At 39.7% G+C, this 17,364-nt stretch overlaps 1 protein-coding gene across 10 annotated transcripts in view; it reads left to right on the top strand.

The window, feature by feature from the left end:
• Window positions 1–17,364, top strand: part of ADCY1 (adenylate cyclase 1) — a 605,827-nt gene that overhangs the window by 386,652 nt on the left and 201,811 nt on the right. For all 10 annotated transcript variants that reach the window (XR_008843996.1, XR_008843995.1, XR_008843997.1 and 7 more), the window contains 2 exons: window positions 4,121–4,276; window positions 5,670–5,864. Coding sequence is in view for 7 of the 10 variants with exons in the window: in XM_056520271.1 (XP_056376246.1) it covers window positions 4,121–4,276; window positions 5,670–5,864 (351 nt within the window). In the remaining 3 variants the exon portion in view is untranslated. The remainder of the gene's footprint in view (window positions 1–4,120; window positions 4,277–5,669; window positions 5,865–17,364) is intronic.

The following is a 17,364-nucleotide window of genomic DNA, read 5'->3' on the forward strand; positions in this document are numbered from 1 at the left end:
ACTTTAAGAAAGAGCAAGAAGCGAGGCTTCAGCTGGAAAAAGTCATGGAGCATCACAAAAGGGAGTTTGTGGCTCTGCAGGATGAACTGTCCCGCTCCCAGGGTCTTGTGACCAGCAAGGAGCGTGAAGTGCAGAGTTTGGCCAAGCGGATGTCATTCCAGGAAGAAGTAGTGAGTCTTCTACTTGGTGCATTTTTGGCTCTGCAGAGTGATCACAAAGCTAGGCTGGTAGCCATGAAAAACATAGAAAAAGAGAAGAATGAAATGAAGATGGAAGTTGATGATCTTGCCAGCAATCTGGAGAGTGTCTCTAAAGCTAAGAGACAACTTGAGGAGGAAGTCAAGGCGAAGAATGCCTTTGCACGTGCTCTTCAATCTGCTCCTCATGACAATGACTTGCTCCATGAGCAGTATGAGGAGGCCCTGGAACAAGTTGAGACTCTGAAACATGAAAACAAGAACTTGCAACAGGAGATCTAAGATCTATCTGAACAGATTGGTGAGAGTGGAAAATGTATCAATGAGTTACAGAAGACCAAGAAACAGTTGCTGGACAGTTAGAAGATTTCTGCACAACTCAAGAGTGAGCAGCTGAAATATATAAAGCTGGAAGATGACAATAAGATCTTAAAAGAGAGCCTGGAAGCGCAGAACGTAACGCACAGAAGGTCCCACGTAGCTGCCTTGGTTTTGCTGGGAGCGCAACTCTACGAGCAGATGGCTGTGCTGGCGGACAATGAACAGTTGAGGAAACAATTGCTGTATTCGGAAGATACTGTCAGGGACTTGACAGAGTTACTTGACAGTGAGAGGATGAAGTCCGCTAGCTCCAGTGTAAGCAGTGAAAATTTGAGAAAAAGGAAGAGGACCAGGAAGTTCTAAAAGAGAGCAGAGACCAAGATATGGTGGAATTGGCTCAAGAAAGGCTTTTGGGGCAGAAGTTACGGGATACAGGGATGCTTTCTCAGAAGCCTGGTAAAAAGTCCTCTAATGCTAAGATTGAGGTGAAGCCCTGTGAGAGGTCCTCTGAAGCTAGGAATGAGCTGAAACCAGGTGTGAAATCCTCTGAAGTGGAGACTAAGGAGAAGTCAGGTGGGAAATCCTCTGAACCTGAGCAGACCAAACATTCTGAAGGTAATGCTGAGGCAGAGAAATCATCTGCAGCAGAAGCTAAACCAGAGTCAACCTCAAAGGCTATGAGTAAAGAGAATGGTACAACTGAACTGAAGCTACAGGTGAAGAGAAGAGTAAGCCTGAAGAAGCTGCAGAGAAGAGCCAAACAGTAGTAGAAGCTGATTCTACACAATAATCTGAAGGAGCCAAAGACTCTGAAGCCAAACCTGAGGAAGCTGGTGCCCCTGAAGAGAACGCTGGAAGGGATGAGGTGAAACCATGTGAGAAATGCACTGAAGTCAAAACTGTGGTGAAACCAGGTGGGAAGTCCTCTAAAGTTGAAACTGAGATGGACCCATGTCGGAGGTCCTCTGAAGCTACAGAGAACAAGACAGTGGTTGGTGAAGCCACTGAGGCCGGCAGAGTTCCGGCAAGCCAGAAGAAGACAAAGATTAGAAGCATTGTTTCTCTCTGTCTTTAATTTCAAGAACCCTGCCCACACCAGGGTGAAGAACCTGTTACTGGAGAGGTGTGACCGAGAGACTTGTAATTGGTGGCTGGTAAAAGTCCGGAAGAAAAAAGTCAAGGACTTCAGAGACTGTGGGACAAAAGTTGTCCAAGAGAAAGGAAAGGCAGATGGATTCTGCCTTTCAAATACATGTGCTCCTTCCCGGTGGTCTGAGAAAAGGAGGGGATATGTGATAAGGTGGCAAGGAAAGGGTGTATTTCATTTGCAGACGGTCTAGGATTTTATTTTGTTCCTGCGTTATGTTTGTTTTTCCTCTGCAACCTGTCTAAATAAAGCTGGCAAGGTGCCAGACTTGCATGAATAACCGTTGTCTGCGGGTTTATTGAGTGGAAACGTGTCCCGTGGCAGTGTCCAGGACGATCCGAGAGCTAATCCCTGAGACGGTTCGTCACATTATATATATATATATATATATATATATATATATGTGTGTGCTGGCTGCGGTCATGTCTTTATTAATGTGCTATGGGGGTATATATATATATATATATATATATATATATATGCTCTGGCGGGGGTCATGTCTTTATTAATGCGCTGCGGGGGTGTATATATGTGTGTGTGTATATATATATATATATATATATATATATATATATATATATGCACACATGCGCTGGCGGAGGTCATATCTTTATTTATTCGCTGTGTGGGGGGCATATTATAAATGCACTCGTGGGGAGTATATATATGCGCGCTGGCGGGGGCCATATCTTTATTAATGTGCAGTGGGGGTCATATTATAAATGCGCTGGGGTGACTAGATATATAGGCTATATGTCTGCCCCCCGCAGTGCTAGATATCTTGCCCCCCACAGAGCTTTTAATAGACATATGGCCCCCGCTGCCACTCACAATGTTCACCTGTGGAGAGCCCTGATTGGCTCCTCGGTACCGACCATTCAGGGCTCCCCGCTGGGGATTTCATAATGAAAGTAAAAACAACCGATACACCGCAGGGTTGTGGACCATGCCGCGTGCTCCCCTGCTTAATAACTTCTGATCACATGGGGTCTCAGAAGTGAGATCTGGTGCGATCAATCCCTCAGCCCCTGTACTACAACCCCCATCATGGAACAGACTCTGTTCCATGATGGGGATAGTATTACAAACACTAATGTAGCCTCCCCAGCTGTCTGCATACTCTCGCAGCTGGGGAATTACTACTCCCATCATGGAAACAAGTCTGTTCCATGATGGGAGTAGTAGTAGTCTCTCAGAACTGCAGAAGTCTGCTGATGTCACCTCAATAATGGATATTATAAACCAGGTGCAAACAGATGACATAAAGGCTCATCTGTTTGCCATAGACTTCAATGTTAAAAATAGCGGCCGTTAATTTACCCGTTTCTTGTGACGGAAGAAAAATTTGTGCATGTGCTGTTTTTTCTTCCATCACAAATCCTGTTTGTTATTCATGACGGGCTATAACAGGTCATAACGGATAATCAAAAAATCCCATAGACTTGAATGGGATTTTGTAACGGACGTTTAACATCCGTTATTAAGGCTTTTCTATCGGATGTTTATAACTGATCTTTTAACGGAACAACTTTATAGTGTGAAAGGGGCCTAGCCTGATAACAACATCTAAATACTTATGGACAGTTGCTGGTGGGTTTGAGGTTGCAATTTGGGGGACAAATGGATTAAAATGGCGATTGGAGGTCTCTCCCTTGCGCTGCTCTCCAATGATCTTCTTGTATGTCTGCCATCAGAAAGGCCATTGCATAGCACTGAACACTGATAGCAATTGAAAGATTGCTATTAATAGTCTCTTATGGGGACTTAAATGTGTAAAATTTCTAGTAAAAAAAAGTTGTTAAAAATATAAATAAGCTTTCCCTTAATGAATATTTAAATCACCCTCATCCCATTTTATTAAAAAAAATATGTACGATTCTGTACAGTGAGTGGTGTAACCGTAAAAAATACCAATATTGCAGATTCTTGTTCACATCATACATCTGAAAAAATTCATAGAGATCAAAAAGTCCCACCTGAACAAAAATGATACCGATAAAAACTATGGATCACAGCGCAATAAATTAGGCCTATTACAGACCCATATATGGGGAAAAAATGGTATACGGTTTAAAATAGGGCACTTTTTTAGCATACTTATTTTGCCAAGTTTTCAAAAGAAAAGTAATATAATAATAGAAAGTGTATCGCTTTAATCGTATTGATACAAAGAATTACCATAAAGTGCATCTGTAAAAATTACATACCTTTTATGGTAAAATCAAATGTATAATTGCTAAGTACAATTGGTCGCGCAACAAAACAAGCCCTGTGGCATGCAACGTCTTCACATTTAAGGTAAAATTTTAGGCTAAAATGATTACTAATGATGGACTTTAGGACTGTAGAAACTTAATTGCAGTGCTATCAAGACTAAGCTTAAGAATTTCTAGTGTTAAGCAACCATAAAAGATATTTAAAAAAAATTTAATTCATGCAATTTTTTTTTTGCCAGATATTTCCCGGACTGATTCTGTCTGACATAAAGCCTGCCAAAAGGATGAAATTCAAGACTGTCTGCTATCTCCTAGTTCAGCTCATGCACTGTCGTAAGATGTTCAAGGCGGAAATCCCATTTTCCAATGTAATGACTTGTGAAGATGATGATAAGGTAATGAAAATTTGTATCAGCTCCTTAATATTCACAACAAGTTGTATTATAAATGTATTTTAATGTCAAAAAGTTAGACTATAAATTCCTCTGAATAGTAAAACAGTTAATAGTTGGGGTTTTTAAAGTGTATTTTAATGTTTTTAATTTATTTTACACTGCAAGATTTAAAGGAAATGTGATATTATAGAAAAACCTTTTGTTTAAAACACGTTTTTATTTAAGAATTTTTCCATTTTGCTATTTATAATTTAAAATAATCCTGATATCTTGCAGTTTTAAATCCGGAAATCTTTCGGTCTAAAACAGTGTTCCTGTTCTGTAAAGATCATTTTCCAGCAGTAGTTGTCACTGGTGAAACCAGTATATAGAGGAGATGCCACTCATGATAGCTCAAGCTCACAGCTCAGCCATCTTTTTCCTGTAGAATGACCTCTACACAGGTCACAGAGCATGCTTCATAAACCATCCCATTATAGTCTGTTTGGTCTGTGCCAGACAAATCTGTTTGTATCCACGGGGCATATGTCTATAAATAAAAATAAAAAACTGATTAGGCAAGATGGCTGCCCTCATAATAATGTACAAAAAAGTTAATGAAAAATGTGCGATAAAAAAAAAAACGAAAAACGAAATCCTAGGCAATACATTTATCTGAGAACTACATTAAAGCATAAGTCTGGAGCTGGTCTCCTGACAGTTCTGCACAGATCAGTATGGAGAGATGCAGCTCACGCTGGGTGGTAACGTTGGCAACTGTATGAAGCCAAGTAAGGTTGAAGTACAAATTCCATTCATCAGAAAAGGTAACTGTAACAGCGCGAGCTGCACCTTTCAACACCGATCTCTGCAGAAAGGCCAGGAGACCAGCTCTGGACTTGAAAAAAAAATGTTTTTCTTTACAGATTAGAGACAGAAGCAAACTTTTTTTTTTAATAATAATCTTCAATTTTCTTAGTTACTTTTTTTTTTTAAGTGTAAAGCGGCTTATAAACTTGTATTACACATAGCTTTTAAATTTACAAAAAAAGTTTGTGACTTACATTAAAAGGTTTAATGATTTAGATCAGGCTCATAGAGGCATTTTGCGGTTCATACTATGGCCTCAAAACCTGGACCCTGCTGAACTGAACGTAATTCAAAATAATGTGATAATTAAAGTTTGGTTCTTGTAGCCCAAATGTTGCCATCATATACAAATTTTTCCTATGCATATATTTCACTCAACCTTGTATGACAAAACAAGAATCTAACAATAATTTTAAAATCTTTTGTGACCTCTGTCAAAACATTTATTATCCTGCGTATAGTTTGACAGTTCTCATCTTTTACCTGAAGATTTCTGTTGCTAATCATATTTGATATCTGCCTTCCTTCTCATTTAATATATTAGAGGAGAGCCTTGCGAACAGCCTCCGAAAAACTCAGGAACCGTTCTTCATTTTCTACAAATGTTGTACACAATACTCCAGGAACCCGTGTGAATCGCTACATCAGTCGTTTAATTGAAGCTCGACAAACTGATTCTGAAATGTCAGATTTGAATTTTATAAGTTTGAAATATAAGCAAGCCGAACGTGAGCAGAAGGTTAGTGATGCCAAATAATAAAAATTCACAATGTTATATACTAGCTTCTGTTTATAGATTAATATTGGGGTATAAAAAGTTTCTGTCAGGATCTTAGTATTTTGAATGTCAGTTCAAACTGTTCTATTATTGACATATTAATTTTAGTAATGGCAACAGAGGTTTGTATGTGTTGTATTTTTTGAGGTTGAGGCTTTGTTCACACACCGTTTGCTAACCTCATTTTTGAGCTTTGTTTTTAGCCATTTTTATGTTCACGTTTTTTTCCGCCTTATTTACTTTTGTTCTGTTTTTATTCAGCCATTGTCGGTTCAAAAAGATGCTTACAAATCTGTATATGAACACAGCCTTATAGTTATACTAGAATTAAAATACTAGAATTAATACACAGGCATTGAAATTTAACATGCCCAATCCTCCTCTTCCCTGACATTATCAGTTATAGGATAGTTGTAGGCTGCCCCCAAACAATTGGGTTTTGACAATTTTCCCCTAAAGTGTGTGAGGGCCTTGAGCGGGATTCTTTATTATGATATTTTATTTATTGTTAAGACGGGAGAGTAAACTTAGACAAATTCTAGTGGACTTCTCTTAAAGAGGTATTCCAAGTTAAATCTTCTTTCCCATACCCACAGGACAGGGAATAAATGTCAAATTGTGAGGGGTCACTACTCCATTCATTGTCTATCTATACTATCCTCTAAAAATGTTATTTATTTATATTGCTTAGGTAATGCTAAAGGAGTACTCCAGCCCTAAGACATCTTATCCCCTATCCACAGGATAGGGCATAAGGTGTCTGATCACAGGGGTCCTGCCACTGGGGACCCCCGCTATCTCACATGCAGCACCCACCTCTGGGAGCTGCACGCAGCGCTGCAGCCTTGGAGTCTGCCGAGTCTCCCAGAGGTGGGTGCTGCATGTGAGATAGCGGGGGGCCCCAGCAGCGGGACCCCCGTGATCAGACATCTTATCCCCTCCTTTGGATAGGGGATAAGATGTCTTAGGGCCGGAGTACCCCTTTAACATACCACTGTTTAGAGATTTTCATCACTTGCCACGCATCTAAATATACTCCTAATCTTAATAAAAATAATGTTATAAAAAAATCTATTGATGGATTTGGGAGGGAGGTGCAGAGTAAATGTTGGAAGCCTATCTCCTTGCTGGGACTTCTAGTTGTTTGTGCTGTTCTGTATGGTGACTGACTTGTGATGCAACCCATGCTAACTTTGGTGCTGCAGACTGACTGACTGAAGACTACTGACTTACTTGCCCCAGAGTTTAGTGCTTACCGCTAGGCTTTGACGTTCACCTGAGCATAGGGGATTTTCCTTAGAAGATGCATGGTTGCATGACTAGACTTCTGATCAGCTTGAGGCCTCCTCAGATCACCCAAACTTCTGTCTCTGACTTCTCCACACTGTACCTCAGCATGAACTGAAACCAAAAAGAACAAGGCAGCCCCCCCCCCCCCCCCCCCCCTCTACAATATATACAGGGCAATTTATAGGACTCCCATTGGGGCAGAGAGGCTACCTGATTCACTCTGCACCTTCTCTGCTATCAGACTTAAAGAACTAGTAACATGGAAAATACTAGAATACCAATATAATCTATTGAGTCCTGAGCAGTGGGCCCAAGACGGACACTGAGGGCAACATCTGCCTGACTGGATGCGCAAGATACGATATTGATTACGGTAATCAAGCTAAATTGCCTCCTTGACACTTGACTGAGAAATAAAAAGGTGATTTTATAAGTATGGCAACCACCATCAGCTCCAGGAAATGAGGTGTTTTTTTTTTTGTTTGTTTTACCGTTACAGCTATCCATTCCTGTCTGAAGCTCTTGGCAGCAAAAAGAGCTGAAATGTCTGAACTGTCAAAATATATTGTCAATGATTCCATAAACATTAAAAAAAATACTTAAGTCCATTATTAATGATTTTTTGGTTGGTCACATCCCATGTATGCAAAAGTGATACTGGCAAAATTTATAGAACATGAAAGTTATAGCGGGTCAAAAGCGGACAATTTTAAACATATATAAACTACAAGAGTGGGGGCAGCACAACCAGATGCAGTCCAAAGTGTATTAGGGTGCAGGCAGGTAAAGTGCACAATCCCAATCGCAGACCATGAAGATAGATTCAGAAAAAATTGATATTTGCAGCACGCCCATAAAGTGCAAAGCAAAATAGGTTTATTTACCCATGTGAATGATACAATGTTTCAGCAGCATCACGCTGCCATTCTCAAGCATTTTGTCTGTGTGTGTGTGTGTATAGAGAGAGAGAGAGAGAGAGAGAGAGAGAGTAAAAAGTAATTACAGCACAGCTCAGTCCCAAAAACAAGATGGGTGCCAGCGTTCAGACCAGATCAGTGCCTCCTTTAGACAAAAAACTCCAATGGCGCAGCACTCCAATTAAAAAGGTGCATTTTATTCACACATATCTCAGTAAGCTGTACTGAGATATGTGTGAATAAAATGCACCTTTTTTATTGGAGTGCTGCGCCATTGGAGTTTTTTTTATATATACATATCTATATATATATATACACAGTAGAACAAAAGTTTGGGCACCCCATGTAAAAATTTGTATTAATGTGCATAAAGAAACCAAGGAAAGATGGAAAAATCTCCAAAAGGCATAAAATTACAGATTAGACAAAAGTTAGATTTTATTTCCATCATTTACACTTTCAAAATAACAGAAAACAAAAAAATGGCGTCTGCAAAATTTGGGCACCCTGCAGAGTTAATATCTTGTACTGCCCCCTTTGGCAAGTATCACAGCTTGTAAACGCTTTTTGTAGCCAGCCAAGAGTCTTTCAATTGTTAAATGGAAAGGAAAAATTGCAACTCAGCGCACTCACCACAGGGACCACTGGTGAAGGGATTGCTTTGTAATCTGAAGTGCTGGAGCTCGGACAAAGCGGGCCGTCTGCCCGTGTTGACAAACAATAGAAGGTGAGGGATCCAGCTTCACAGCAATGTGGCTGTTAAAATCCAAACTTAAATAAAGGCAATAAAACATGGAAAAAATGAAAAGAACTAAAAGCAGACACGCCGACGCGTTTTGGGCTATTACAAACCCTTAATCATAGCAAGGTATCATAAGTTTGTACTCACTCAGTACATATTCAGATCTCTCATGACCATATTGTGCATCTTTTTCTCCATGTGCATTTTGATGTATTTGAACACCTTCATTTCTGTTCTGTTATCTTTAGTATGATACACTATGCCAGAACACATATGATAGGTTATCCATATTGGGCTTTTGTGATGTTTTGTCGTCCAGCTCTTGTTTTCCAGGTGATTTCATTTTTTCTGACCGGAATTGTCGTCACACGCCAATCCCGTCATCATACCTTGCCAAGATTAAGGGCTTGTAATACCCCGAAATGTATACCCCAACAAGTTAGCAATATATTAGGCATAAGTCCGAAAGGTTCGGATCGCAAGTCACAAATCAGTTGTGGCTTCCCATTAAGGGATTCCTATGAAGGCTCCTCCGCTTGAACAAGAGACACAAGATGAGCCTTTGGAAGGAGCCAAAGCTACCTGAATCAACCAGTATATGATCAGACACATTAACCCGGTGACACTGGGTTTTAAACAATACAAAGACAGACACACAGGGGAAACAGCGCAAGGAACGAAACAGGGGAGGGAGAATAGTTCCAGTAGGATAAAAAGAAAGGAAGGTAAGAGCAGAAAAGAACAGAGACAGAAACTTCAAGAAGGATTACCCAGATAGTCCACCCAAGGTTTCCAGGTAGCCTCAAACGTCTGTTGGGAATCATTTAAAAGGCTTGTAAATTTGTCATTAGCCATTATCCAATTTAACTTGGGGCGTATCAGCTGAAATTGAATAGAACTTGATTTCCAATTAGTCGCTATGGCTATCTTAGCGGCTAGAAAGATGTAGGAAATACGTTTGCGTAGTCCCTTTGAGATATTCGGTATTGGGGCATTTAGTAGAGCTTGCTCCGGGGATTTCGCGAGGTTCACACCTGTTACCGACAAAATAAAATAATAGACCCGTATCCAAAAGCGTTTTACACGTGGGCAAGCCTACCAAATATGAAACATAGTTCCCATCTGCTGGCAATTACGGAAGCATAATGAAGAAGCTGTGGGGTACATTTTAGCTATTCTAGTAGGGACAAGTACCAGTGAAGGAGCACTTTCCAGCCCGCTTCCTGCAAGGATGTGTTAATGGAGAGTTTGCAGTTGACAGAGGCGCTAAGGATCCAATCTTTCAAATCAATATCCTTCCCAAGGTTGTTCTCCCAGGCAATCATGTACGGCAATTTGGTGGGAGGTAGACAATAGGGTATCATATATAGTGTAAATAATGATAGCCGGGGCGTATAGGTGACTTTATTGATAGATTGGGTATCAATCCAGTTGCCTACTTCCGCGCCTTCTATAAGCTACCCGACTCAGAATTATTCCGCTACAATTAAATTGCTAATTTCTTGTCGGGTCTTAAGAAGACGGGGACGGATATAACTTCCCGCACCTGATGTACGGCAATTTGGTGGGGGGTAGACAATAAGGTATCATAGATAGTGGAAATAATGCCCCGGAAGCTCTCAGGCACAATTGAGATTTCTGGGCTGTCTGTCACGTACTGCTCTTTTAAAGTCTATCCATAGATTTTCAATTATGTTAAGGTCAGGAGATTGTGAAGGCCATGGCAATGCCGTCAGTTTACGCCTCTTGATGTAATCCCCTGTGGATTTCGAGGTGTGTTTAGGATCATTATTCATTTGTAGAAGCCATCCTCTCTTTAACTTCAGCTTTTTCACAGATGGCATCAAGTTAGCATCCAAAATTTGCAGAAATGTTATTGAATCCACTTTTCCTTCTACTCGTGAGATGTTCCCTGTGCCATTGACTGCAATACAACCCTAATCATTATTGATCCACCCCCATGCTTAACAGTTGGACAGAGGTTCTTTTCATTAAATTCTGTTCCCCTTCTCCAAATTTACCTTTGCTCATTCCTGCCAAAACGTTCAATTTTAACCTCATCGGTCCACAGAACTTGTTTCCAAAATGCATCAGGCTTGTCTATATCCATTTGCAAAGTTCAAACGCTGATTTTTGTGGTGAGGACGTAGAAGAGGTTTTCTTCTGATGACTATTTTATGAAGACCATATTTGTACAAGTATCTCTTTATAGTGGAATAGTGTACCACAACTCCAGTGTCTGCCAGATCTTTCTGGAGGGATTGCACAGTCAAAGGTGGGTTTTGAATTGTTTTTCTCACAATCCTGCGAGCTGTTCTGTCTGATATTTTTCTTGGTCTTCCAGATCTTGCTTTAACTTCCACTGTTCCTGATGACTGCCATTTCTTAATTACATTCCGAAAAAAGGATATTGACATCTGAAAACGTTTTGCTATATTCTTTTAGCCTTCTCCAGCTTTGTGAGCGTCAACTATTTTCAGTTTCAAATTTCTAGACAACTGCTTAGAAGAACCCATTGTGCTGATTGTTAGGGCAAGGTCAGATGAGTGTGGGCATTTAAAACCTTTGAGATTGACATCACCTGGTCTTCCCAAATGATGATTGAGAACAATTCATGACACTGGCAGGTCTCAGCTTTGCAAAGGGGGCAGTGCATGCTGTAAATTCTGCAGGGTGCCCAAACTTTTGCAGACGCCATTTTAAAGTGTAAATGATGGAAATAAAATCTAACTTTTGTTGACATATTATAAGAATGTCTAATCTGTAATTTGATGCCTTTTGGAGATTTTTCCATCTTTCCTTGGCTTCTTTGTGCACATTAATACACATTTTTACCTGGGGTGCCCAAACTTTTGATCCCCACTGTATGTGTGTGTGTGTGTATATATATATATATATATATATATATATATATTTTAACAACATAAGTTTGACTTCTTTTAACCCCTTACCGACATACATGTACGTCATGGTCTGGTGGAAAGGTTTTCCCGACCTGTGACGTACATGTTCGCCATGTACATACCGGCCGCCACTGACCGTACAGCACCGTGCCCAGTAAGATGGTGGCTATCACTGATAGCCAGCCATCTTGTGTCTGGACCCAAGAGGGTTTCGTGCCCCCCCCCCCCCCCCCCCCTTTAAAACACAGCACCAATCATCACCGATGTTTAGATTAGGCAGCTCCTTGTCATCTTGGCTGCGATTGGATGGTCCAGGGTGACCAAAGCAGTCAAATGTAAATAAAAAAACACCGCTCTGCTCACCCCCATTCTGTTTCCCATAAGGTGAACAGAAAGGTGTATGTGATCTGATCTCCATGCCCTCAGTGTCCCCAGTGATCCCAGTGTTCCCCTCCGTGTTCCAGGTGTCCCCATTGTCCAATGCTAAAAGTGTTTGTCCCCCATCTGTGGAGCTCTGGCTGCTATGGCTCTGTGATCAGCCTGCCCTGCAGCTAATTTCACTTCCAAGTGAAGATCTGTGATTTTTTTTCCCCCACCTGTTGTTTCAGCTAGTTAGCTGTACAACAGCTCCCCTACTGTCATAAACATGCCACTACAGTGTTTTCTAGAGCAGGATTTAATTTTTTTATTTTTTCTGTTATAAAAAAAGTAAAAAAACAAACATATATATATATATATATATATATATATCTATCTAAAAAAAAATAGTTGTTAGGAGTTAGGTTCCTGTGCTAGGTGGCAAACGTCTAGATTAGGCGATAGTAGTTGGCATCCGTTTTTTTGTAAAAAAAATATATATATATATTAGGATTTCAGGTTCCAGTTATAGGCAGGGTGTTAGGGTAGCGGACATCTAGATTAGGCGGTAAGAGTTGGTGTCCGTGTTCGTGTTCAGTTGCCAAAGCTGCTCAAAATTCCTACTGCCGGGGTGCTAAATTACGAAAAAAAAGCTGACGTGGCATCCAATGTATGAATAGAAAAGGGTGAACTTGCACTCACATCTGTGTAGTTCATTCATTCTCAGGACCTCCATGCGGCAGGGAGACATTTAGATGAGTGCGCTCAGAGGCTAACAGCTGTTTTTGCACACAGCTGTGTGCTTCTTCCGGTCTCACTTACGTCACTGCGCTTCACCTGAATTTATCCGGTCTTGGAGCGATCATCCAGGTAATAAAAAAGGTGAAAAAACTTTATTAAGTGTACAAAAATGATATTATCAAAAAATAATGTTAGAAGATTTCAAAAAATATTAATAAGGAAATATGCAATATGTCCAACAGAATAATTATAAAAAAAAAAAAGGCATAAAATCTATTCTGTTGTTCAATCCCACTGGACCCTGTGCAAGGACAAAGAAAAAGTGAAATAACACCAGAACATATAAAAAAGAAGAAAATTTGATTGTGAACATTTCCGACCATGTTCTTATGGAACAAGAAAAAAGTATTCTTAATAAGGGATTGGGATTTGTTCCATTTCATGATAGAGACATTTTTTATTTCAAATCGGAATATTAAAATGAAAATGTATCTGCACGATAATGAGACAGCTTTCTCTCTGGCTGAAATACCTCTCCAAACTGTTCCAGACTCTTTGAGAAAAAAATCTACATTTATACCCTAGATTGCCTCTAATAGTGTAAATACATTTTCACAAATAGTAATTGCAGAAGTTAGCGAAAAATTGAATAATGTGGGTAAAATTCGCTCCAATATATCCAAAGAAGAAAGAACTGCATTAAAAAAATTGCAGGATGACCCCTCCCTTGTCATCAAACGTGCTGAGAAAGGGGGAGCCATCATACTGATGCATAAATATGATTATATGTTGGAAGCTAACAAACAGCTAGATGATAAAAATGTATATTAACTATTGAAAAATCACCCTACTCCGAAATGAAAAGTAGACATTGATACATTTATTAATCAAGCTCTAGAGAACGGTGTTATTTCTAAAAGAATGTACAGTAGTTTATTGGTAGATTTTCCTCGAACCCCTATACTGTACCTCCTCCCCAAAATCCACAAGGATCGCGACCGGCCCCCAGGGCGCCCGATCGTTTCGGGTACGGGCTCCCTGCTGGAGCCACTCGCGATCCTTGTGGACAGTTTCCTCCAACCTGAGATTAAAAATTAGATCGCTGTGTTCAGGATACTACTCATTTTTTTTCAATTCCTTAATGAACTGGATACTACTAATGTCAAATTTTTATGTACAATGGACGTGCGAAGTCTTTATACTGATATCCCTCAATCAGAAGGGGCCGAATGCATACATGAAGTCCTATGCAAAAACAAAAAGCTGAGCAACCAAATGATTGCATTTTTGAGGAGTTTATTAGATTTTGTTCTACACAGAAACTTTTCGTTTTCATACAAAATAGAATTTGCAAGTGGGTGAAATTTCGATGGGGTCTCCCGTCGCCCCAATTCTTGCAAATATCTTCATGCATGCATTCGAGGAGAGATTCGTCTTTTCCTCCCCAGACATGTAAACTCCACTGACGTTATGTGGATGATATTTTCATGCTCTGGGGGGGGGGGGCAGAGGAATCTCTCCTAGAATTTGTACATAAACTAAATATGGTACACCCGACAATTAAATTTACAATTACATAGGACAGTCATAAAATACAATTCTTGGACGTAGAAGTTACAAAAAATGACAAAAAATTTGATACAACCTTTTATATTAAAAACACAGATAAAAATATGTTACATAAAAAAAGTTTCCATAATCCTAGTATCTTTCGGTGTTTACCTAAAAGTCAATATATCAGAGCCAAAAGAATAATTAACAAAAGAGAGGAATATGAGGGAAATAAGAGAATTATTACCGAAAAATTCGAAAGTAGAGGATATTCGAGAAAAGAACTAGAAAAAGTAGAAAATGATGTGTCCTCTCTAGACAGAGTTGATTTATTAAAGAAAAAAGAAAAAAATAAGAAAAAAATGGAAAGAGTAATGTACATTAGTACATATGACAGACACAATTAATTTAATTAAAAAACTATTAATAAATACTGGGGAATATTAAAATCTGACCCCAAATACGGTAAACTGTTTAAAGAACCCCCCATGTTTATACACAATAGAGGAAAAACAATAGGAAACATGATAATACGGGGTGACATTTTGAAAAAGAAAAAAGATTATCAGACATTTCTAGGAACTAAACGTAAAGGCACCCATGTTTATCATGTCCTCATTGTAATGATATAATTGAAGGAGAGAATATTCATCATCCTAAAAAAGGTTTAAAAATTCCTTGCCGTGGTTTCTTCACATGTAATACTGAAAATGTGATCTATATGTTGAAATGCCCTTTCGGCAAAAGTTACATCGGTCAAGCCAGTAGAAAAATGTAAATAAGAATAGCAGAACATAAGAATAATATCAGGAAAGCGTTAACAACTAAAACAGTAGGAGAATCTACTAAATATAGCGAGACAACAGTAGCAAGACACTTCTTAGAAGCAAACCACAATGTGAATGAACTTCTTTGGCAAATCCTAGAACAAGTTCACGCAGAGACAAATGACAGTCAGAACCGCAAGCGTCTCTTGCAAAGGGAAGCTTATTGGATTACCCATATGGAAACGACTTCCCCATCAGGCTTAAATGAAGTCTGTAGTTATAGAGCATTTTATAAATAGATAACACCATACAATCCAGAGCCAGATAGGAAATTGCACATATTTTACCATATAATTATAGCGGATCGTACATCCTATTGGATTGCATACACATACAAAAAACAATTTGTTCCTTTACCTGATACTAACTGATTGATTTCACCAGGTGTGAGATTCCTATATCTTCTTCTGGAATTCCAGTATCTAGTACACATGAGTAAGGGGGAGGTCGCATCATGACCCTGATGGCTCCTAGTCAGTAAGATTTAGACCTCTGCTTGACTGGATGTGTGCCGACATCCCACCTGAAAAGCTGACTTAATACTGCAGAAACATCTGAATAAATAAGAAAAAGATGAACCGTCTAAACGTGAGTCCTGGAATTTATTTCAAAAGCCTATAGCCCATTTCTTTCTATATATGATTCTATCGTGGAGGTGGTGAATATCCACACTTGGGCGTTTACACAGTCTACACAGAGACTTTGGTTTACTACCCTGTGCATCTGTCTGTAGGATCCAGCGTGCCTCCCGTTTGGTGGATTGGAGAGAGATAAAATTCCCCCTAGTGGTGATCGGCATAGCCTCCTGTTAGATGCACAGGGTCCCGTGGGATTGAACGACAGAATAGATTTTATGCCTTTTTTATAATTATTCTATGTTGGACATATTGCATATTTCCTTATTAATATTTTTGAAATCTTCTAACATAATTTTTTAATAATCTCATTTTTGTACACTTAATAAAGTTTTTTCACCTTTTTCCTTACCTGGATGATGATTGCTCCTAGACCAGATATATTCAGGTGAAGCGCAGTGACGTAAGTGAGGCCGGAAGAAGCAAACAGCTGTGTGTGAAAACAGCTGTTAGCCTCTGAGCGCTCTCATCTAAACGTCTCCCTGCCGCATGGAGGTCCCGTGTATGAAGGAACTACACAGACGGTGAGTTCAAGTTCACCATTTTCTACTCATATATATATATATATATATATATATATATATATATATATATATACACACAGTATATAAGTTGAGCTTAGGTTCCTATTATAGGCAGGGCTTTAGGGATGTTTTGGTTAGGTGAATAAATCTAATATTTCTCAGACCCCCCACATATGTTAAATCACTACATACACCCCTACCTGACATATCTCCCACACGTGTTAAAGCATTACATACACCACACCCCAAATTTGAGCTTATCGCAAAGGCTGTTCACAGTAGAAGAGGATTATGACCTTCTTTCCTCTGAGACGGCCAGTGAGGCAGAAGAGGAATATGCCCCATTCCACTTATCGTCTTCCTTCTCATCCTCCTCCAGTAGTGAGGAGGAACCACGACAAAGGCATCGCAGCACACTGCCTGAGCCTGCATCTGAAACAAGTGACCCTGTGTGGACCCCAGTCCCTGAAAATTATGAGGCCCAGATTTCTGAGTTTGTGGGCCGCTCAGGAGTCCAGTTCACTAAGGATGGCCTTAGATATTGTCGTATTTATCAGGGTATACCATGCACCGGCCTATAACACGCACCCTCATTTTACCAAGGATATTTGGGTAAAAAAAGTTTTTTACCCAAATATCCATGGTAAAATGAGGGTGTGTGTGCGCGTGTATACCCCGATACACCCCCAGGAAAGGCAGGAGGTCTAGAGCCCTGCTGCCGGCCCTTCTCTCTCCCGCTGGCTATCGGCGCCGCTGCCCGTTCTGTCCCCCGTAAATGTCCGAATTATTAAAATAAAATGTTAATGATCCCGTACGGTGAACGGCGTGAACGAAAAAAATTAATAAAAGTCCAAAATTCCTACTTTTGTAATGCATTTTATTAAAAAAAAAATTATAAAAAATTTATTAAAAGTTTTTCATATGCAAATGTGGTATCAAAAAAAAGTACAGATCATGGCGCAAAAAATGAGCCC

This window comes from Hyla sarda, chromosome 5 (assembly GCF_029499605.1).
Source record: "Hyla sarda isolate aHylSar1 chromosome 5, aHylSar1.hap1, whole genome shotgun sequence".
NCBI classification, from domain to species: domain Eukaryota; kingdom Metazoa; phylum Chordata; class Amphibia; order Anura; family Hylidae; genus Hyla; species Hyla sarda.